Source organism: Acanthochromis polyacanthus, chromosome 16, assembly GCF_021347895.1.
Source record: "Acanthochromis polyacanthus isolate Apoly-LR-REF ecotype Palm Island chromosome 16, KAUST_Apoly_ChrSc, whole genome shotgun sequence".
NCBI classification, from domain to species: Eukaryota; Metazoa; Chordata; class Actinopteri; family Pomacentridae; genus Acanthochromis; species Acanthochromis polyacanthus.
In genome coordinates this window covers 5,742,289-5,764,577 of record NC_067128.1, presented here as the reverse complement: position 1 = coordinate 5,764,577, position 22,289 = coordinate 5,742,289, and the positions used below count along the sequence as shown (strand labels likewise).

Below are 22,289 nucleotides of genomic sequence, written 5' to 3'. Positions count from 1 at the left end.
TCCACATTCAATAGGTCTTTATATAAAACTATATTTCTATACATACAGCTCCTGAACTGTAGGACTGTTTTGTATTTGAAGGTTCAGATCGATCCCTCGGGTCAATATGTGGCCACCAGCTGCTCCGATAAAAACATCAGCATCTTTGACTTCTGCACTGGGGAGTGTGTGGCCACCATGTTCGGACACTCTGGTAACTGAACTCACATCAGATTTCATGAAGCCGAACGGTGCTGTGCATTAATTACACTCAGGGAAGCATTCAAGTAAATAACTGAAGAGCATTTTTACTGTTTTGTTTTGCAGAAATTGTCACTGGGATGAAATTTACAAACGATTGCAGGCATCTGATTTCTGTATCAGGCGACAGGTGAGAAACGTCTGTGAAGGTATAGCTTTACAATATCAAGTAGAACTCTAAAACAGCAAAACATGTAGCTGAATATATAAAATCAGACTTTTAAACAGGCTTTTTTTATTATTCAAATGTGAATAATTTGGTAGCTGCATTAGAAATCAACATGAACAAACCCTCTCTGTGAGCAGCTCCAGGACTGAAACCATCTCCAGCCTCTGCAGCGAGAGAAAATGACTGTGGAAATGTGTTTGCAGACAGTTTCCTCAACAGTCGAACTAAAATGAAATCTTGAATATTTAATGCTTGAATGCTTTTATCTCCCAGCTGTATCTTTGTGTGGCGACTGGCTCCAGAACTGACAATCAGCATGAGAGAGAGACTCTTCCAGCTGCAACAAAACCCAAACGCTCCACCCTTCAGGACCGCCAGTCCCAGGTGAAGACACACAGCTGACTAGTTACATTAATGACGCAAACCCACCTGGAGAATACATTTCACTTCACGTATACTGATGCACTCACACAGTCCTCCTTATTGTGACTAGGAGGGAGGCGTACAGCGCTCCTGCTCTGGGCGGTTTGTCCTCGGACAGCGACCGTGAGCAGGAAGAGGAGGACCGAGGTGAAAACGATGACAACAATGATCCCGAAGACAACACGACCAGCACCTCCTCTGACAGCAGCCATGGAGAGGACGACACAGGTACAGCCTGACTGTTAACACCATGATACAAACACAGAGCCGAGACACGGGTGTGGTAGTTGGTAGAAACACATTTAGCCATTTTCACCAACTACGCTCCTATTTGAATACTTTCCCATAAATCTCCCGTATTTTTAACCTTTTTGAAAAGTAATGGTCGTTGCCGCTGGTGCTTGATAGCGGGTATAACCACAGCCATGTTTACTACATTCCCCTCTCAAAGAAAGTTTAATTACTAGTTCCCTTATTCTGAATCTCAGTGCGCCTGCCCCACTGTACTGTCACTGACATCTGATGTCTGTACCAAGTAGGGCTAGAACTAATAAATATTTTCATTGTGGATTAATCTGTTGGTTATATTTTCGATAAAGGAGGATATAAACCAGAAAATGAGCACATCTAAGAAGCCAGGATCACAAAAATGTGTCCCGCTTTTCTTGAAAACTTACTCAAACTGATTAATCTGTTATGAAAATAATTAATTTAATATTAAACAACTGTTTGATAACTGTTGTAGCTGCACTATGAAGAGCAGCAAAATCGAGAAAATGATTTACATTAAAATGAGTGATTCTTGCGATTATTTTTAAACATGTAATTTCTGCACCTTTCTGCGGCTACAGGGGGCTCAGATGAAGGACAAGACTGGAACCCAACGAAGGTAGGTGGTTTCCAAACATATTCATGAGCTAACGAACACTAAATACCTCATTGGTATTGAAAAGACTGTTGTCTCTGCAAAAAAAAAACACTTTGTTCCCCTGTGAAATAAAATGACCAAATTCAAAGTGCAGTGTTAATTTTTACAGCATAATGATATAATATGTTTCATAACCATTAAACGGTATACTGTATCTGTTTCCAGCCTGGATCCGTCAGTCAGGTCGTCCCTGACCCCTCTAAGCGTCCTCGGAGGCGTTGGTCTCATCGTATGGGCTCCCTGGAGCTGATGGTTAAATCCATGTTGGACCTGAGGCAGCTGGAGACCTTCGCTCATAAGAAAAGCCCGAGTTGCCCCTCGCATGACCGAGAGAGAGTGAGCCCAAACAGCCTCGAGGAGTCTCCGGTATGCAGGATTCAGAATTATAATCATAATCATTTTATTTAATCATTTATATAGCAGCAAGTGCTTTGACAGAGAAGGAAAAACATTTTTTTCACTATTTTGTAAAAATTCATAAACTAACTGACAATCAGAACAATTAATAGACTCTACAGCAATGAAAATACTTGATAGTTGAATCCCCAAAGTGACAAAGGAGGCAACACAGATCGTATGTTGTATTCATAAAAGCCGCAAAAGAGGATACTCAGGAAAACAATAATAAAACAGAAAGCCAGTCAGGTTTACCACAAAAAAAGAAGACCAAAGATGCAAAAAGTGGAGAAATCTGACTATATATACGCCAAGAACTGGTTAGGGAGAAAAGATAGAGGTGAAACTAATGAGGGCAAAAAAGAGAAGGGAAACAAAGACAACGGGCAGCAATAAAAGCACAAGTGACACTTGAGGAAAGATCATTTTAAATTGAAAACAGGATGCAACTGAGAGGGAATGTGAAATGCGCACATCGTCAAGCAAAGGAAGATATGGAAATGAAAGCACACAGGAATAAATCAAACAAAACAAAACTAAAAATCGATAAACCATGGAGTGTGAGAGGAGAAATGAGTCTAGAGATGGTTTTTAATTGAATGAGTTGTGATTTGTGCATCAAAGCTTAAATCTGAATAAAAAGTGCTCTCAGATATCTGGCAGCGGGTTTTATGTTGGAGGACACAGGACCAAGGCTGTTGTCAATGAGGCTGATTTTTGTCATCAAGGGTTTTTTTAGAAAAGAAACGGTAGAATAAGAGTGAGTTGCCCATTTAGATCCATGTACATGTAGTAAATAAGTCACCTACAGTCATTTTCTGCAGCAGCAGCAGCTGGAGGAGAGATCCAGGAGGCATCGGGCCTGGCCGCCCGCTGACTGGATGTCCTCGAACACTTCCAAGGGCATCGAGGGGACCGATGGAGCGGTGCTGTATCCAGAGCAAAATGAGGACGACACGAGTCCGCCGGGCAGGTAAATCCCTGCACATGGTTGATTACAGTCAGCAAAAGAGATTTTCTGTTCATGGTTAAGCGTTCCTTTTTCTGCCCCTTAACTGCTTCTACATCTCTATTTCTCCCACATCAGTGATTACATGGTGAAGGAGCAGCACTGCAGGATGCAAGGGCGAGGAATCCGCAGTGAGAGCCAGGACAGCCGAAGCCCAGATAGCGCCTGTTCCCTGGGCTACGACAGCAGGGATCCCAGCCCGCATCGCATCCTGGATGGTGAGGCTTCAGTCTGAGGACACAAAACACAGAGACAGTGTCCAGATAAAATTCATTTATTGAAGGAAAAACCCAATAAAACCCAACAATCTTGGCTCCACCAGGACAAGAGCACCCCTTTTATATGCTTATTGTTATTAAGTGTGCATATATATTCACAGGAGCTCACTTATTGCCATTCCTCAGGCTTAATTCTTATTAGAGATGCATCTGACACAATTTTTGGCACCCAACTTGTCCTGCAGCTTTGAGAAAACCTGTTTAAATTATATATGAAAACACTTGGCTTGATGGGAATGGTGAGCTTTGACATTTGGAAGTGATTCATCATGTGTTTTTAAAAAAAAAATTCGCTACAAACTGGGGTAAAAATCCTCATTGAAATGAATGGAAAGTTGGCTGGTCAGCCGCCAAAACCCAGCCGTCTTTGAAATTCGGTGGTTCTGGCATACTTTACAGTAGAAACCTCTCTCAAGATTACAATCAGACACAAGGCCTTAAATGTCGCCCCTCTAAATCTGTGTTTTGGTGGTTTTTATGGTTTTTGCGCAGTCACAGGTTAGACCGTCCATCCGTCCGTCCAGATGCTGCACCCTCCTCCAACATTATACAAATTTCACAGTGAATGTTCCATTTTTGGGGGGCATTTATCAGTTTAAGATTCTAAAATCATACAAACTTTTTCACACATCCTGTCTTTCAGGGAGGCTTTTTCTTGCTGCAGTGCAAAGGAAGATGTCAAATGAATGTCAGAGACCTTTGGAAAGATATCAAAGTTGCATTTATATGCTCTGTTTGAATATTTTCTATCTGTATGCATTTCTGTTTCAAGTCATAAAATTTCCCCTCAAAGTGTGTCAAGTGCAGGATTTAAAATTAAAAGCTCGAATGTGCATGAAAGCCGCGATATCTCTTCGACATACTGTAAAGCGGATACCCTGCCGAGAGGGATTTGAGCACGCAGAGGAGGAGGATTTTTCAGTTTCAGACCTGATAGAAATATGTCAGATAAAACCAGTGCATAAGCCCCAGTGTTCAGGCTGGTCATTTGTTAAAGATTACCTGCTGTATGCAAGGTCAAGAGAGGAGTTTTTTTTACGGGGTTTTGGTCCTTTCTTGTTTCCAGATTCTCCAGATGTGGAGTCTATGAGTCCAGAGAGCTCTGATGAGGAGAATCAAGAGAAAGAGGAGGAAGAGGAAGGAACAGCGGGACTGACGAGCATGGAGGAAGCTCTGAGGACAGTGAGCGACGGTGTTTACCACAGTCAGGAGGATTTCCTCAGGCAGAACTTTGAGACGCTGGCAGAAAGCTGCAGCTCAGGTAATATTCACACACCTTTAACATGAAACTTTTCACAAGCTTTTCAACCCCTGCCCTCCAAAATAACGAGAAACTTAAGACCACAGAGAATTAATATATTTGCCTAATCCTCCACAAGAAATTAAATAACAGTCCTTAATGCAGCTTCTGCCTGGACTGAATATCTATGACATCACATTCAAATACACACAGTGATTTAAGTCTTGGTTTCACTTTTGCTTTCTTTCTCTGTCTCCATTTTCTTCTTTCCTATGTCTTGTTCTTTTCTTCTTGATGCCGATCCTCAGCTGAGCCGAGCAGAGTCCCAAGGCTCAGTATGTCTTCACGCTTCCTGGCCAGAGGACATAATAGCAGGTACAGTTGACCACTCCATGTGGACTCACAGCTATAATTACAAACCCATGTGGACTGTCGCAGGGCGCTCTGCTGATCCAGCCCGGCTGTCAGTGTGAAATGACATTGTTATCGTTTCTCTTGGGTATTTTAGTGTGTGAGAGGAGTTTGTTTTTTATCCTCTGAGATTTTTTTTAATACTGAATGAGCATAGAGACATTTAACTGTAGAACACTGTTTATAGTTTGACATACACTCTAAAAAATCCTGTCTGGGCTCAACAAGATCAGTTTCTTCTGATGAAATTATCTTCAACCAACAAACTGGTTGACTATAATGACACGCAGCCTTTTCTGCTGCATTCAGAGGTATTTTCATCACTGCTTTCTCAATGACTGGTAACGTAAACAGGGATTTTACAGCTGATTATTCAAAAAAATTAAGGTGGTCCAACTAGTGCCATAATATTTTCTATGTTACTTAAAAGAAATCTTAAGTGTTATATACATAAAAACTTAAGTTTAGTTTTTAAAATGGCATATTTAAAAAAGTATGTTGCTTTAGTGCTCAGTAGGGAGGAAGTGGACTTGAAATCCTGAACTCAAGACTAACAAAAATTAAATTATCAAGTTAATTTTATTAAGTTATCTCAACTTGAATTTAGTTTGAATTCCACATTTATAACCCATTCAAATCATTTTTGCAACTTCAAGGTTTATCTAAATCAGCAAATTTATTTATTTCATTTTTAATCTTACAGGCAGATTTCTTTTTTTTATGAAGTAGTGTGAATATGCCTGTTTAATTACTTTTTAAAGTGTAGGGACAGTTGTACTTAATTGCTTTCTTACTGATTGATTCCACTCTCATGTGTGCATCAGACAACTCTGTGTAAAAGTCACAAAATCCACCTGCCAGCACCTTTAAAGCTCATTAATTAATATATATATATATGGGATCTTTCTGCATGGAGTTTGCATGTTCTCCCTTTGCATGCACGGCTTTTCCCTGGGTTCTGCTGAGGTTAATTGGTGATTCTAAATTCTCTGTAGGTGTGAATGTGAGTGTGATTGTTTGTCTGTATATGTAGCCCTGTAATAGAACCGGTGACATGTCCAGGGTGTCCCCTGCCTTCATCAGATAGATCAGATGAGTCAGGTAGGATAGACTCCAGCCAGCCCACGACCCTAATGAGGATTAAGCGGTTAACAGATAGTGGATGGATGGATGTATATGCATATATAGTACCGAAACCCCTGTTTATTTTTTTGCTGTTAAGCTAACTGGCTGCAGGATGAGGCTTTATTTTTACTTTACAAATCTCAGTGTGATGCCAGTCTTCACATCCAATAAAGAGCAGATTTCCTATTAGGAGAATGCAGTATCAGATTTTTTTTATAACACAATTATCATGGAAAAAAGAATTCATAATGTTTTGGCGATATTCTGAGAGAATTTGGGGGAAATGCTTTTTTGGAAGCAGATACAGCAACCAAAAGAGTTCTCTGTAGTAACAGCACATTGTGGTAGCTGCCAGCTAGTTTTTGCATCTTTTTCTTTGTGTTATTCTTTTTCCCATTTTATGGCAAGTGGCCCCAGCGTTAAGTTGCACTACTGAAACCTCCTGAGTCAGACTGTCAACTAAATAGTTGCTGGATTCTTACAGACATCATCATATGTATATTATTATCATGATATTCCATTTTTGAATATCAAGGTATCCAAAAATACCTGTTCCCCCTGATGTCTACCTTTTCTTTTTGCATACTTTAGAAGCATAAATGTGTATTAAACTCACTAGGTTCTCTCTGTCTATAGAGCCAGGCCTCTGTTTACCAAGACAAATGAAAAAGAACAGGGCGGCCTCTCTGCAAAGCCGCCAGTGTCTAAAGTACGACCCTTAATGGAAGCTGGCGAGAGCAGAAACAATGAGGATAAAAACCCAGCGTCCCCTAGAAGGACTGAGGGGCAGAAGTAAGAAAACACAGACAAGACAAGGGGCTGCACAGGGATTTAAAATTTGGTTTTATTATTATAAATATGAAAATTTGATGATACAACATTGATACAGTTCATCACATACAGGACAAATATAGAATATTTGTTTAGAGTCAGCACATTTTCTGGAAATAAAGCCATAAATTTCAGATTTAAAATAATTATTCTCATGCAAACACATTACAGCTGCCAGAGAATGTTATAACAATCTAACAGTGTTGTCACCAAACATTTTCACAATATCTTTAGTCTTTAAGAAGAACCTGAAGGGACTAAACAACACTTACAGGCCTCAGATGATAGAACCTTCTGTAAAATGTTCCTGTAATGTGATATATTAACATAGAAAGAACCTTTCCTATGCAGCATTTCTTTTAAGAGCGTTGGAGCATAACAGTCTGCCAATGCCGTCACCAAACATTTTTGCATTCTGCCTTCAAGAAGAACATTCTAGAACTACAATAAAGCTTCCTGCCAAAACCACTACTAGAACTTTATAGACCCTTCTCTGAACATTTTTAGAACAAATACATTTCAGCTGTGATGTTGACCTGTTGTCTCGCCTCTCAGCAGGACTCCAGAGAGAAACAGTCCTCCAACACTGAGACCCCTGAAGAAGAAGACTTCGGGTTCCCACCTCTGGAGGTTCTCCAACCCTCCTTCCAGAACGTCAGGTTTACACAAGTCACACTCAGCCCAGAACTTGTCCACAGATGGTATGTTTTATCATCATTTAGCTCATTTAAACTCACATATTTGCCACCATTTCTCTAATATATGAGTTTGACTTCTCAATTAACTGCATTCTATGACAGCTGTGATACAGTTAATCTGCCTCCAGAGTGTTTTTAAACATAATTTGCTCCACATTTTCTTTCAAATACACCAAATTAAACAGTGTATTTTTCTCTGCTTTGAAGTCGTCTAAATGAATTCACAAAAATTCGGCATGCATAATTGAAAACGCTTCTGTTTTCTTGGAACTAATCTTAATCATCTCCTCCTGTTTCTGCAGCTCCTCACTCCCCAGTGCTCTCTGGTGACCGTAGGGACTTTCGCAGGAGACCTCAGCAGTTTCTCCTGGATCAAACACCTTCCTTCCACTTCTCCTCACCCAGCTCTTCTCCACAGTCGCCGCAGTCGCCGCTGCCGTGGGAGAGCCCCAGACTGAAGCACCAGCACTCCTACATGAACCCCACCGCCAGCTCCATGGCCAAAAGCAGCCGATCCTCCTCTCTGGGGGACTTCATTCAAGCGGCGACTCCACCTTCCTCCCCGAGCCTCCCTAAAAGCCAGAGGTTGCCTGATGAGCCTCCTCTGCTCACCTCGTCTCCTCTCCGTGCTTTCCCGTCTTCTGTCTCATCAGCATCATCCCCTCTATCGTCAGCTAGTTCCTCCCCAACTCCCCCCACTCATCCCACCGCCACAGTTCCACCTCTCACCCAGAGTGTCCCGCCTTCTCGCATCCCGATGCCGAAGCAGCCGCTAAGCCCTCGACGAAGTCTCTGTCTGGAGGTGAAGCCGAGTTGGTCTGGAGGTGCTGTGAGGGCTTTGGCTCCTACAGCAGATCCTGGAAGTGATGCTACACCGGGAATCAAACAAGGTCAGACAGAAAGGCAACCTTTTATTGTGGATGTGTGACAGCTTCAGACACATTAATCAGTCTACATCGACAACTGTCTTCATCTATCCTGTAGCTTGGTCCAGTTCATTTTAGATTCTGTCTACTAAAAAATCAAGGTGTTGTGGTTCATGTAGAAGCCGTTAATTAGTTCTTTAGAATTCGGACTCAAAGTGCAACTGAATGTAAAGACTTGTGTTTGTTAGAAAGGAATTACATGTAGCCATTTGTTTTTGTCTTCTCAGCACGAGGCAGGAATCTGTCTCTAAGTTTGGATTTGCCAAGTTTGCTGCCAGTAATGCAGAAAAGAGACTCGGTAACTGAAAGGTATGATTTGAAAAAACAAACAGTTTTTAAACAAATATTTAAGATGGATGGATGGATGGATGGATGGATGGATGGATGGATGGATGGATGGATGGATGGATGGATAGATAGATAAAATATTAGTCAAGTCAGTTTTATTTATATAGTAGTTTTGAGTTCTTTTGTTTAGGCATAAAGTGAATAGATAGATGTTGATTTCCATGACAGTTTTGGCGAATTCTCTCACCTTTATTTATATAGCACATTTTAAAAAACAACCAAGGTAGACCGAAGGGCTTTATGATTCAAAAATAGAAAAACAAGACAAAATCTGTAAGGAAAATATACAGAGCATGATGAACAATTCCATATAATAAGTGTATCAAGAGACCGAGCAGTTCTTATATGAACAGATGAGCGGTTCCACAGATTGGATGCAGCTACAGAAAAGACTCGGTCGCCTCTGTTTCTGAATCTGGCTCCAGGAACTTTAAGGACCATCTGATTGGTTGACCTCAGTGATAAAACTGGAGCATTGACAGTTGAAAGCTCATATAAATAAGAAGGTGCCAACCCATTTAGCGCCTTAAAAACAAGCAAGAAAATCTTCAAAACAATTCTAAAATAGACAGGAAGCCAGTGGAGGGAGGCTAAAACTGGTGTGATGTTCTCCTGTTTCTTCGCCCCTGTTAAAATCTGGGCAGCAGCATTTTGTACCAGCTAGAGTATTATATTAGCCTAGCCGCGCTAGACAACCCACGGCAACGTATTTAATTCTCTGCCAGGGTCTTCAGAGCATGGGTCTAGCGCGGCTAGGCTAGTGTTATATAGTTCTATTATTACCACTTTAAAAGCTCATACTGTATGTATACGACCGTATATCCAGGATGTTGCGTTGTTATTTGTTGGCCCTAGGAGCAACTGGACTTGCCTTTTTGGTTCTTAAAGATGTTTTTCAGGGTTTCTTCAGCGAGGTGTAGATGTTTCACCTTGCTGAAGTTTCCTGGATGAGAGATGAAACATCTTCAGTAACCTAAAAGAGAAGTCCAGTTGATTTCTACTGAAGCTCCTGGAATCTCCATGAACTGAATGACTGAGAATCTACACAGACGTAGTGTTATTTATTTATTATTTCTGTGCTCTTTTATTCACTTCATGCCTCAAGGTTGATAGTAATACTGTACCTGACGTGTATTCCTTACATTTCCTCCCAGTGTCGGTGCTCCAGGTCAGGCGGCTGCAGCTAAAGAGCGCCCTCTGGTGCCTGAGCAGCCCCAAACATCCAGCCTCCAGCCTTCAGGTCTGGCCTTCATCACTAACCCTCCTCCTCCTCCTCTGCATCTCTTCACACTGCTCACCTCCTGCCTTCTGGCCTGTCTGTCAGTCTGCTTGTCTGTGTCATGTCCCTCCGTCTGTCTGCTGTCAGTGCTGTGATTGCATGGCTGAGTCCACACATGAGGGAGGATAGCAGTGATGCTTTCTTGTTCTAGTCATCGGTTTGGTCTTTGTGATGTCCAAGAGCCCACAGTATGCAGATTTGCAGGGCTATAATTGTGTTTTTGACATTTATTGGAATATTTTCACATACATTAATGTTCAAAAACACTTCAGTTTTGCTCAAACTGCAGCACCTAGTTCGAACTTCTCTCTGAAATGCTCCTGTCTCTTTAAGAACCTCTTCCTAATAAACCCAGTCTTCTCTGATTGGTCAGCTGGCCCATTATGCTGTTTATGGCTGCATCCATATCTCCACCCTCTGGACTTGCAGACTGAGCCCTTGCGGACTTCAGTCATACGTAATGTGACGTCTTTACCGTCATCACGTAAAGTCTGCAAGAGCGGGAGTCTACAGCATTATGAATGGAGCTAATAGACAGACTTGGAGTCCGTTTCAGTCGTTTCCGTGACACTGTTTGAAAAACTATCATGCATACGCTATAATATTAATTAATTTGGGTATTACGTACATTGGAGGACTTGCTTTCGTCCTTTTCCGCCATTATTTTTCTCAGCTCATGATTTTGGCTTCAGACTACACAGCTTTTATAGGCCAGACGCAATAAAAAAATCGAAAAATTTAAACGTCACGTCCATATTGCAATGAATTGTGGGTAATCAAACTGGTGAAGTCTGCAGAAGTCTGCACCCCAAGCAGACTCTCTAGAAGTCTGCAGAAAGTCCGATTGATGCCCCTTGTGGACTGGATGAATTGTGGATTTGGACAGCCCTCAGCACTCCCGGACTTCCCGTGAACGCGCCCGCAAAGTCTGCGAGTTCGCAAGTGCGGTGAAGTTCAGAGATTTGGATTCAGCCTATGTTGGTCTAGTTCTGGTCAGAAAATCATGTTGAATGGAAAGGTAGCGGCTCATTTTTTATTAGAGGGAAAAACTAGCCACTCAGCAGGAGTTAGGCAAAAGCGTTACGCAATGGTGTTGATAAGTAACAAAATATAAACTTTGGCTTCAAAGGAAGCATTTCAGACAGGTAAAAAGCAGTATTTTATGCAAACAGAATAACATCCTGTTGTGTGGACTTTGGGCTTTGGATGTTTACAGACTGTTTACTTGCACAAAAAAGCAGATTGATGATTGTAAAGACAAATGTATAGAGGTGCTGTCGGGCCTTTTTTAGTGATCAAACTGAAAAGCTTTATCCTCTGAGGATCAGGAAGATTTACACCAGCATAACAATTATTTGTATACCCAATGGGATATTACAGCCACTCTTTAAATGGAAAAACAGATCAGTTTCACACTGTAACCAAACAACAAGACACTTCCATGTTATTATGACATGCAAATTTAATATTTTATGACAAGAACATTTTCTTGACATAAAAATATACTCTTTATCTTATTGTCACTTTAAAAACTCATGCTTATATGTGGAAATTGAGGACAGAGAACACGAAACTTCAAGAACATCACTTATTTACACAATCTGATTAGGTTCTGCGTCGTGGTTGAGTTCAGATGTGGTGAGATTCTGCAGTTATTGAGCACCGTGGACGATACTGTGATAAGACTGTAAACACAAAGATGTATTTTCTGGAGGTCATGTTGTATTGATCAGCTGTTTAGTGATTCCAGACAGGTGCTCTGTGGATGCTCCAGGTGTTCTGCGTTGATCCCATCATGAAGGGTTTAATGCATAGTTCAAAATTTAGTTCACATGGCTATATGTCTATATTCGCAAAAAAAGAATAACACAATGTGCAAACCCAATAGTATACCAATACAATGTTTCCATGTAAACCATGAGGCTGCGTTTCCGGTAGAGTCTCTGGTTTCTGATGAGTGTCTCAAGCTCCTCCATCTTATCACCCATAGAGCAAACATTTCCCATGATAACAGATGGAAGAGCCTCTCTCCAAACTCTCTCTTCCTTCCTCCTGTTCCTTTTTCCTCCAGCTCATCTCCTTCTACGTGTCTTCCGTAGAAATTTCTCCAGAATATCATGTTTCATCCCGGCAGTTTTGGAGAGCTCAGTGAGATCAGAGGCTTTTGTTGTAGTAAACAATGCCCGGCTGGCTCTGTTGCTCCTCACTTAGAACTCCACTGAGCAACGTGTTTTCCCGCTCCATTTTCTCTTTTTACTTCTCCAAGATAATCCAAAAAAAGTAAAATAGAAAAACCCTTAAATTGCCAAACAAACAAACAAACAAACAAACACAAAAACAAAATACATTTGGCGTCAAGAAAAAAACACACCAAACTAAAAAACACAGGACTGCAAAGCTGCCGCAACAGGCTGCTGCATCACTGGAGCCCTCTTGTTTTCGAACTCAAAAAGAAAATGCAACAAAGTTTAGGGAAATCCTAGAAGACAGCTTATCTTGATCCCTCTGCAACCTGACTGATCTTGAGCAGTTTTACAAAGAAAAATGGATTAAGTTGCAGCATCCAGACATTCAGGCTGATTGAGATCAACACAAGCCCAACATGCATCTTCTTAAACGGTGTGAATACTTCTGCAGTCACTTGCTTTCTGTCATTTATTTTTAATTATTTGACATTCCTTTGTAGAAATCTGTATTTACTTTGACATGAAAGAGTATTTTTTCTAAAATCTTGTCAAAAATGTCCATTTTATCGGCACTATATTTGATTATATTCTTAAAGAAATCTTGAAGTTAACCTCATTAATACAAAAAAGACGGCAATTACAGTGTTTAATTGTTGCTCTTATTGATTGTGGCTGTCATCCTTTTAATTTTTAAGATAAACTAAATGAATGATTGTAATCGAATTTGCATATTTCACATTAACGCCTCCTAAAACGAATGACTCTTCCATTAATCCATGTTCTGTTTGCACACAAGATGTTTTTATTGTCTAAGAAGACGCTGACATATGAATCAGCACACATTAAATGCTCCCTGGTAGAAATCTGCACTTTACTTAATGAAAGCAGTGCTGCAGAATGTTTTCCCCACATCTAGTAAATAGATCTATCTAAGAGATTTAAAATGCCGGAGTGACACTGACGATAGCTGCATCCTTTTCGTCACACTCTTCTCCCTGCTGTTTCTCGGATGATAACAGCCTCTGAAAGGCAACAAATAGTTTTTGATTTCATTTCAATTTGAACACACAGAAGCCATTAAGTGATATCTCGTCCCCATTTGTACCTACGACTGTGTTTTGCTGCAGGATGTAAACTGTGAAATCATTTTTCTCAGTTTCACAGCTCGCTCTGTTCAGGCTTTTTGTGCTGCAGCCTCCTTGTGTGTGTGTGTGTGTGTGTGTGTGTGTGTGTGTGTGTGTGTGTGTGTGTGTGTGTGTGTGTGTGTGTGTGTGTGTGTGTGTGTGTGTGTGTGTGTGTTTGTCTCTAGTTTCTTTTCTGATGTCTTTTTTCCCCCTTAAAAGCTCTTCAACCTTTTGCTCAACGTTGTGCGCCTACTTCGCTCAATAACATTGTGTGTTTGTTCTGATTCGCCACATGCTGAGCTATACTTGAAACTCTTTTCCCTCCGTCTCTTCTCTCCTCAGATCACTCAGTCACCTTGGAAACTTGCAGAGAGGCCATTAGCGAGCTTCACAGCAGCCTGAGGAAAACCGTCAATCTTTATACGATGGTCAGTGAATTTACGTTACAACAGGGACATGAGGATCTGTTTTAATAGCATATATTAATTAATTGATACAACTAGAAGAAAAGAAGAGGGGAAAACAAAGAGACCTAAAGGAAATTGATATTTTTTATATTTTTCCACACAGAAATGTCTACTTTTTGAGTGTTTCTATATGCCAAATGTTAGTGTTATGTCATGTTTACTTCTTTATTGCATAATTTTATATCCAACAAACAACTATCTAAGACCCACAACTGAAGTCCCATTTCTCAGTGCGTCAAGTGTGATATAGCTTAAACATCATTACAAATTTGTTTCACCAAAACAAATATGAACACGCAAAGATGCGCAATGTAAAAATATGAAATAATTCAAGACCGCTTGCAATTATGCAGTCATGCAAAAAATTATTAAACCACAATTTCTTCTTCATTTTAATGTCTGGTACAACTAAAGCTACATTTGTTTGGAGAAATATAATGATAACAACAAAAATAGCTCATAAGAGTTTAACCTGATAGTCCCTAGAGCCCCCGCCGGGCTCTAGGGACTATCAAATCTGCTCTTTCATTATCTTTTCTTAAAAAACTAGAAGACTATCAATCGACTCTTCTCGTGTCGAACGCTCTGATTGGATGTTTAAATTTCTACTTTACATCCTGTACCCTTTACATATAAATAAAAGTCAGACAATAAAAATGGAATCAAATGTTTTTAAGTGTGATTTTGCAGTCGAGCCCTGGAACTAAGAGGTTCCAGAGATATAGCCTTTTTATTTATTTTTTCATTTTCGAGCAGGTGCCTCAAAAACAGGGCTCAGGGACTAAAAGGTTAATTTCAGAGCTGAAATCTAGACATTTTCCATGTTTTTTTTAATAATAACAAAAATCACTCCAGTTCTTACATCAACAGCTATGGCGTTGTACTGCCAAACACAGCTTTTAGGCATTCCATGTTTTCTTTTCTGTCTGTTTTAGTCACATGATACACACAGGAGTGTGTGTGTGTGTGTGTGTGGGGGGGGGGGTATTCCGAGTATTCGGATCTCAAAATTAATATTCGGACGTCACCACAACGGATACTCTGATATTTGGGTCCAGCCCCAGATGAAATTAAATTCAATAAATACAATAAAATCATTAGAATTATCATCAGTCAGAGACAAACAAAATATGATGAAATAAAATGGATTACAATAAATACAATAATATAAAATCACCTAGTGCTGTTTAATAAGACAGTGGTAGCAGGGATAAATTAGTTTCTTAGTCTGGTAATCCTGCACTATAAAATATGGGTAAATCAACAGAATATTGTTTCCCAGTGGGTCTCTTTGTGTGTGTCAGATGTTTAGTTGGTTTGTCTTTATTACCAACAGGTTCTCCAGAGCAGCCAGCAGCTCAGTGAAGATCAGCAGGAGATGAAGAACATCTTATCTGAGGCTTTGTTCAGCGTAAAGTCTGAGCTGGACTCAGTTCCTCGCTCATCCTCACAGTGTGACGGTCCCACAGAACAGAACCAGGAGGTGAAAGGTGACGCAGATAAAACGCTGGCTCTGCTGGAGCAGTACGCCGAGCTGCTGCTCAGATCTGTGGAGAGGAAACTGGATACCAAGACCTGATCTGATGGACTCACGGAGCAGCAAACGATGTCTTAGGAGGAGCTGAGTAGCACTGAGATTTACACACAGAGTTCCTTTGTAGCCTCGTTTCCAGACTGAAAGCAGAAACCATTGTGTTTGAGGATTATTATGCACTGAAAAGAGAAAAGAAGTGGCCTTATTTTCAAGTTGCCATAGCTATTCTTTGTCTGTGCTCCACTTTAACATCAGATTTCATTAGTGGAATGAATCGCAAAATGTCACGAGTTGATGAATTCACATGAAGAGCAGAGGTAGTGAAAAGATGCAGCTGCATAAAGACCATATTCATGTTGTTGGTTCCATTTTGGTTTAAGATTGTAAAGACAGAACAGTGTTCTGAGAGAGAAATGTGGCCCTAAAAATGCTATTTTTGAATCAGATATTTAGTTTTTATGCCCTTGACAATATAAATGTGTTCAGACTTGTTGAGCACCAGATTGGTATAATAATATATTGTGTGCTCAGCTTTGATATTCTGCTTGGAGATTCTTGCAGATTAATGGAGAACAATCGCTTACAAAGTGTCCAAAATTTAAAAACTTGATCTGTATTCCTGAAATCTGTGGCCTAAATATACAGAAACATTTTACTGTCCCACCAGATAAACCGGAATGGGTCAGAAAATGGTTTTATTTTAACAGGTTTTTCAAGCTATACTAAGATATCATTCATGTTTTAATTAACATTCCAATACATGTTATCATAATAAACAGAAAATAACCTCATTGCTCTGTTGTTTCATGGAGCACAACAAAATTCTAAACTGTTCAAAAAATTGGATAATTTTATTTAAAAATAAGTCCTAGTAATATGTTAAAAATACTTTTAAAGCAAATTTATTTAAAAAGAGGTTATTTTCCTTGTGTTTTCCTGTATTATGCAGATATACTGCACTGCATCAGTATTTGTACTTAATATTAACAGAAAAAACCCTCTGTAAAATAAAATAAATTAAAATTATAGTGTGGAAATGGTTACATTCAGGTATGACGTTAACGATATGTGTCATTTGAGCTGGAAAGATGTTTTGTCTACCTCTGCTGATCATCTGATTCACATTTTTGTGTCGATAGTATCTTCCCTGTTGTTAAAGTAGCTGTAACTTTGGTGCAGTTATTAATCTTCTCTATACAGTGTGTCAGACAATGTTATTCTTATTAGTTTGTTCCTTCTATATGTGTGTTTGTGCTGATTTTAATGTTCTGCTGCTATTTTCTATTTCTCTGACAAAGACTTTTCTTATATATTGCTGTCATACAGTTTCAAATTGTTCTCTTAACCCGTTGATGCTCCACATGGCTCAAGTGATTCCCATTTTCCACTGAATATGAGTCGCTTTTGACCCATGTTGTGCATCAAAGAGTTTAAAATAAACACTTCAAACATTAAACCACATTTCTTACAGATCATTTTATTAAAGAATCACTGCAGTTAATAGAACCCCAGACCTCACTGTTGTTTCTGACAACGTTGGTAATTTTCTCAGTTAGTCGTGATTTAATAATATAGAAAATATTGTACACAATAAATACAAAAGCAGTCGCATGTTCACACTGAAAAACAGCAGCTTATGTATATTAAAGGGTTAGTTTGAGCTCCATTATGGTCAATGCAATGGACAGTTTTAGTTCCATGTAAATGAGGTGTGTATTTCTGTGTGTATTTCTGCTACACACTTTTATTCATGCATTCACTCAGTGTGTTTCTTAAGGAAGAGTCTCCACGTTGATGTAGGTGAGGACCACGTCGTGCAGGATGTTGATTCTGTCGATCTGGTTGAGCTCTCTGATGCGGTGACGGAACTCAAACAGCGGGATGTTGTTCACGGCCACCCTGAACGCCTCGGGGGTGCACAGGACCTTCATCTGCAACACAAGAAACCACAACAAACCGCTAGCAGCGTCGCACTTCCACCAAGGCTGTGATTAGCTGTCAGACATGCAGAGCCGACGTCAGCCACAGCTCTGGTTAAACACTGGAACCAAGTCTTTACCCGACAGTCCAAAAAATTATAAATATTATAGTAATGATCAAATTTTGATTCCCGCTTTTTTAATAGATTTAATAGATTTATTTTCACCTCTCTGAAAATAAGCTGAATATCTTTTGGTTTGACATTTGTCATTCTCACCGTATTACCATTTCATATAATTTTCTGACATTCTAGAGGCCAAACAACTCATTGTTTAAATGGGAAAATAATCTGTATCAAAAATAATCATTAGTTGCAGTGTCAGATCTGTTAAATGCCTCCTGGGAGAGTCTGTAGTTGTTATTGGTGTCAGTAAACAAAGCCACAAAGACAGAATTAGCTCGTCAGATTAGCCACCTCTTTGCGATACCCATTAAACATAGTAGTTATTGATGTTATTGAGCGACATGAGACCCCTACTGACCTCCAGGAGCCTCCCTGCAGTATAGCAGCTCCCTTATCTAGGACTCTCCTGCACAAGCGACTTTCCAACCCTTTCCATCTTTTCCCAGCGTTAGCCTGACATTAACCATGAGAAAGTGACCTACAGTCAGTCAAATGCAGCTTTGGAACATCAATGTACACTTCTTTGACAGTGATGTTATTAGTTGTAGTTAGTTTCACTTTATTAGTCATTAGTTTTATTAGTAGCCACACTGTAAATTTCCCATATGCATTGTTGTATTTGGTTTAACCCACAGCTGCTGCTTTGTGCTGTGAAACAGCATCTCACTCTGCTGTAGTGCAGTCTGCATGGATGTGGTCATGATTTATTGATGTTAGCAAGCTGCACACAGTAGATCTGATGCTCTCTTAGAATTAGGAGAGCTTTAAGGAACTCTGGGGATATTTAAAGAACCCTGGAAGAACCTTTAAAAGCTCAGTTCAGTGAGTAGCTTACTGGAGGAACCTCTAATAATGGATGTCTTTGCAGAGTTGGGTGAAGGTCTAACATACACTTTACACCTGTATTTACATGCTATTTTGTTCCTTTCATTTTCAAAGCCTGTTTTGGCGTTAAATTAGAGAGCTTTTTGGACAATATTGGAGATGTTAATGCAAATTTTAGTGATCGGTTTTGTGTTTTTGAACACATTTGGATCTTGTCCACCTTTTTGTTGACAGAATTGTGTACAAAAGACCCTGACAACTAAAACCAAGCTCCCTAAATATAATAATGTTCGCCTAAATATAACAATAATAACATTTTTAACCCCCACAAAACAGGTTCCTTGAAGCTCTTCTATATCTAAGAGAAGATACGTCACCGTCAATATTAGCATTAGCATTGCCCCCTCCAATGAAAGTATGTTTTGAAATAAAGATTTTATGGTAAATAGAAACACATTTTGAAAGAAAAATAAATAAATTTGTGTTTTTCTTTACATAATTTCCCCAACAAAATGATGCAGCAAAGTAACAACAGCAGGAACAGAATGCAGCAAAGTTTCCTGAGCTGCTGGACCCTCATAATGCTGATTAATGTGCCCTTCTATCTTCAAGAAAAACCTACGCCCCTGCATGCTACACAAAACATCTTTAGTTCTTCAGTTTACCGCTGTCTGTCTGATTCCTGTTTCTGCCGCTCACCTCAAAAGGGCTCCCGAGAGCAAAAGGGAAAGGCCCCTTCAGGTCCCTCTCCTCGGTGCCCCAGCGTTCACCCAGTTTGTGGTTACGGACCACCACCTGTTTACCTCCTTCACTGAAGCGAGGGTTGATGTGGAACGCGATGTCGTTGCCTCTCAGGAAGTTCACAGTAAACCTGCAGGAGACCAACATTTACACCCTTTACTGTCCTTCAATCAGAAACTAGAGTTACTTGAAATCCGGCTGAACAAAATTTATGTCACATAGATGTAAAAAACTGAGAATCTAAGCAACAGAACAGCTCATGAAGTCACTCCTGGTTCTTGGGTCAATATATAATTGAGGGACTTTTGAAGTCCATGGGATATATCTTGCATACATTTTTATTAAAAGTAAAAAAAACAATGTTTTTATGTTCATTATGATCATGTTTTTACAAATTCCAGAATTGTTTATTATGGAAACAATCGCTTATTAATAAAAAAAAAAAGACTGGATATCACTAAAATGTCAACTAAGTAACCTTCCCAATTTAATAACAACCACCTTCTAATTAGCTAAACAATAATAAAATTAGCTTATTCAGTAACAGTTTTTTGATTGTTCTTTTTATTAAGTTGAGATAATTATGACAGATATTTCTTTTTTGCCAGTATATCAAATTTTATATGGAAAATAGCTACTTCTATCTGTGTCTGAGAAATCACTTTCAAATCAGTTACCCATTACAAAAACACTCTCAAGGAAGTGTGTTAATTCTAGGTCACATGACCTGCTCCACATGATGTCATTTCCTCCTGAAGAAAAGACTCCAAGGTGTGTTCTTTCTCCTCTTTCTTAGTTATTTAATATAGTGTATGAGTCAAGTGTAGATTTATGGCATGTCAACAAGTTTACTATGATATCTTCATAAGTAACTTTCAATTTCAATTTTACTCATTTGTATATGCAATATTTAGAAGAATCTTTGTGTAAAAATGCCATGTGGTGTTTGGTTATAGGCGGCCATGTTGATTTTAGGCCTGAAAACAGGAAAAATGTCAACTATGATACCTGTCAACTGTGTGACAAAAGTCCCACAATTATATATTGACCCACATATAAACAAGCTTACATTTTGGCATTGGGTTTCACATGGCCCAAGATGGTCATCATCATCTTGTCATAGACGCCTCTGGCCAGGTTCAGGTTGTATGGAACACTCTGAACAGCAAAGAGACAGTAAAACAATCTGACATCCAAACAGCAGCATCAAAAGAGGTTCCTTCACTCACCAGAGGCCCAGATGTGGGTGGCAGCCAGTGTTGAGGCATGAGGGATGGGTTCTGTCCAGGCCACCCGGACTGTCCCGGGTTATAAGGCCAGCCGGGGTGGGCGGGCCAACCAGCTACACCTGGATGGATGCTGGTGGCAGGTGGACCTGCTGGAACTGGAGCTGGAGTCGGAACTGGAGCTTGGATGGAAGCTGGTGGCTGGGCAGGCTGGTACTGGGTGTTTGGCCAGCATGGCTGACAGGGATTCACCGGAGCTGGAGCTGGAACTTGGATCGGAGCCGGAACCACAGTGGGAGCCGGAGCTATGACCTGAGTGGGAGCCGGAACCGACACCGGCTGTGTGGCCGGCCAGCAGGGTGTGTTGGGCTGACCGGTCCAGCAGGGGGCAGGCTGGGTGGGCTGACCGGGCCACGCAGGGAAACCAGAACCAGACGGGGGCAGACTGGGCCACAGGCTGCTAGACTGTGGGGCAGAACCAGACGGGCAGCTGCCACACAGAGCATCAGAGTGCTGAGCCAGAGGAGGAGAAGGGGAGGATGGAGAGAGAGGAGGAGGATCAGGAGCGTGGACGGAGATCCGAGGAAGAGAGAGCGTGGACAGGATGGACGACACCAACTTGCAGCCGCAAACATGGCCGTTCGACACAAGCAAAGATCAAGCGTTTATATTTAGATGGAAAATAGAGGAGAAAAGTTGTTTTTCATTCTTACCAGAGTGGAGATCTGAGAATGTTGTGATGAGGTACTTACATCCATGCTGCCTGCAAAAACAAGAGCACTTTATTTCATTGCCTGTTTAAGAAATCACAAACAAATCAAACAACAGAAGAACATCAAAGAAAATCTACAAAGAAATTCCAATTTAAGAGATATAAATTAAACTGAAACTAAAAAAGCTCCTAGAAACTGTATAGAAATGTACTCACCTATTTCTTATAACATACAGTTGTGGAAAAGCTAAATATATGTATTTAAGTGTACTTGAGTTGAGTTACCTGTACTTTCTTTGAGTATTTTGCATTTTCTACTACTTTCTGCTTTCATTCCACTGCATTTTTGATGGAAATATTCCACTTTTTATGTCACTAAATTTTTCTAATGGCTTTATTTACTTTATATTTTGAGAGTTTTACACACAAAACACATAAAGGGCTCCTAAAATATGATGTATACAAGCATGATTGAAGTAATTAATCAGTCAATTAGCTAACTAACTAAAAGGAATTATTCTGCTCATCGTTTATTTTCATATAAAAAAAGTGTTTCAGGATTGTAGCTTTGCAAATATGAAGATTTGCTACTTTTTGTATTAATTACAGTTGTAATTTTTAATCATTTTAAGGTTTGAATTGTTAATTAGACAAAACAAATACAGTGTTTATACAGTGAAGGGTTTTTCGTAAAACGTTTTTTTACTTATTCTCCATTTTCAGTTACTTTATACGTCTACTAAACTGTTCAGCGGCACATTTTGTACTTTTTATTCCACTGCATTTACTTGATCATTTTAATTACTTTGCAATGTAAGTTTAATGATACAAAATATAATCAATAAATAAATCGTGATATTATATTGTAGGTTAACATAGAATCTTACTGATCCCTGACGGAAAATTAACAAGCTACCCAGTAGATATAAAATAAATAAATGACCTTTACTAGCTTTAACATTAAAGTGACAAACACATGAACGCATCATAATTTAATCCAGTAATATACAATATTCAGAAATATGCCATTCTGTATAATAAATACTTCTGCTACTTTAAGTATATTTTG

General features: G+C 39.8%; 2 protein-coding genes across 2 annotated transcripts in view; one reads left to right on the top strand and one right to left on the bottom strand.

The window, feature by feature from the left end:
- Positions 1-17,068, top strand: part of LOC110951379 (mitogen-activated protein kinase-binding protein 1-like) — a 38,690-nt gene extending 21,622 nt beyond the window's left edge. The window contains 18 exon segments of the mRNA XM_051937009.1: positions 82-193; positions 307-370; positions 683-793; positions 903-1,060; positions 1,684-1,721; positions 1,926-2,096; positions 2,472-2,476; positions 2,968-3,129; positions 3,244-3,383; positions 4,519-4,704; positions 4,992-5,063; positions 6,858-6,984; positions 7,606-7,751; positions 8,051-8,638; positions 8,902-8,983; positions 10,177-10,262; positions 13,954-14,039; positions 15,415-17,068. Of these exon segments, the coding sequence (XP_051792969.1) occupies positions 82-193; positions 307-370; positions 683-793; positions 903-1,060; positions 1,684-1,721; positions 1,926-2,096; positions 2,472-2,476; positions 2,968-3,129; positions 3,244-3,383; positions 4,519-4,704; positions 4,992-5,063; positions 6,858-6,984; positions 7,606-7,751; positions 8,051-8,638; positions 8,902-8,983; positions 10,177-10,262; positions 13,954-14,039; positions 15,415-15,657 (2,577 nt within the window). The 3' untranslated portion in view covers positions 15,658-17,068.
- Positions 17,069-17,126: 58 nt separating this feature from the next.
- On the bottom strand, positions 17,127-21,266 carry LOC110951401 (galectin-3). The gene is made up of 5 exons (XM_022194448.2): positions 21,261-21,266; positions 20,512-21,126; positions 20,352-20,440; positions 19,241-19,412; positions 17,127-17,543 (listed from the first exon to the last, which is right to left on the bottom strand). Exons 1-5 carry the CDS (start codon positions 21,264-21,266, stop codon positions 17,385-17,387), a joined length of 1,041 nt encoding a protein of 346 aa, XP_022050140.1. The 3' UTR covers positions 17,127-17,384.
- Positions 21,267-22,289: the final 1,023 nt, after the last annotated feature.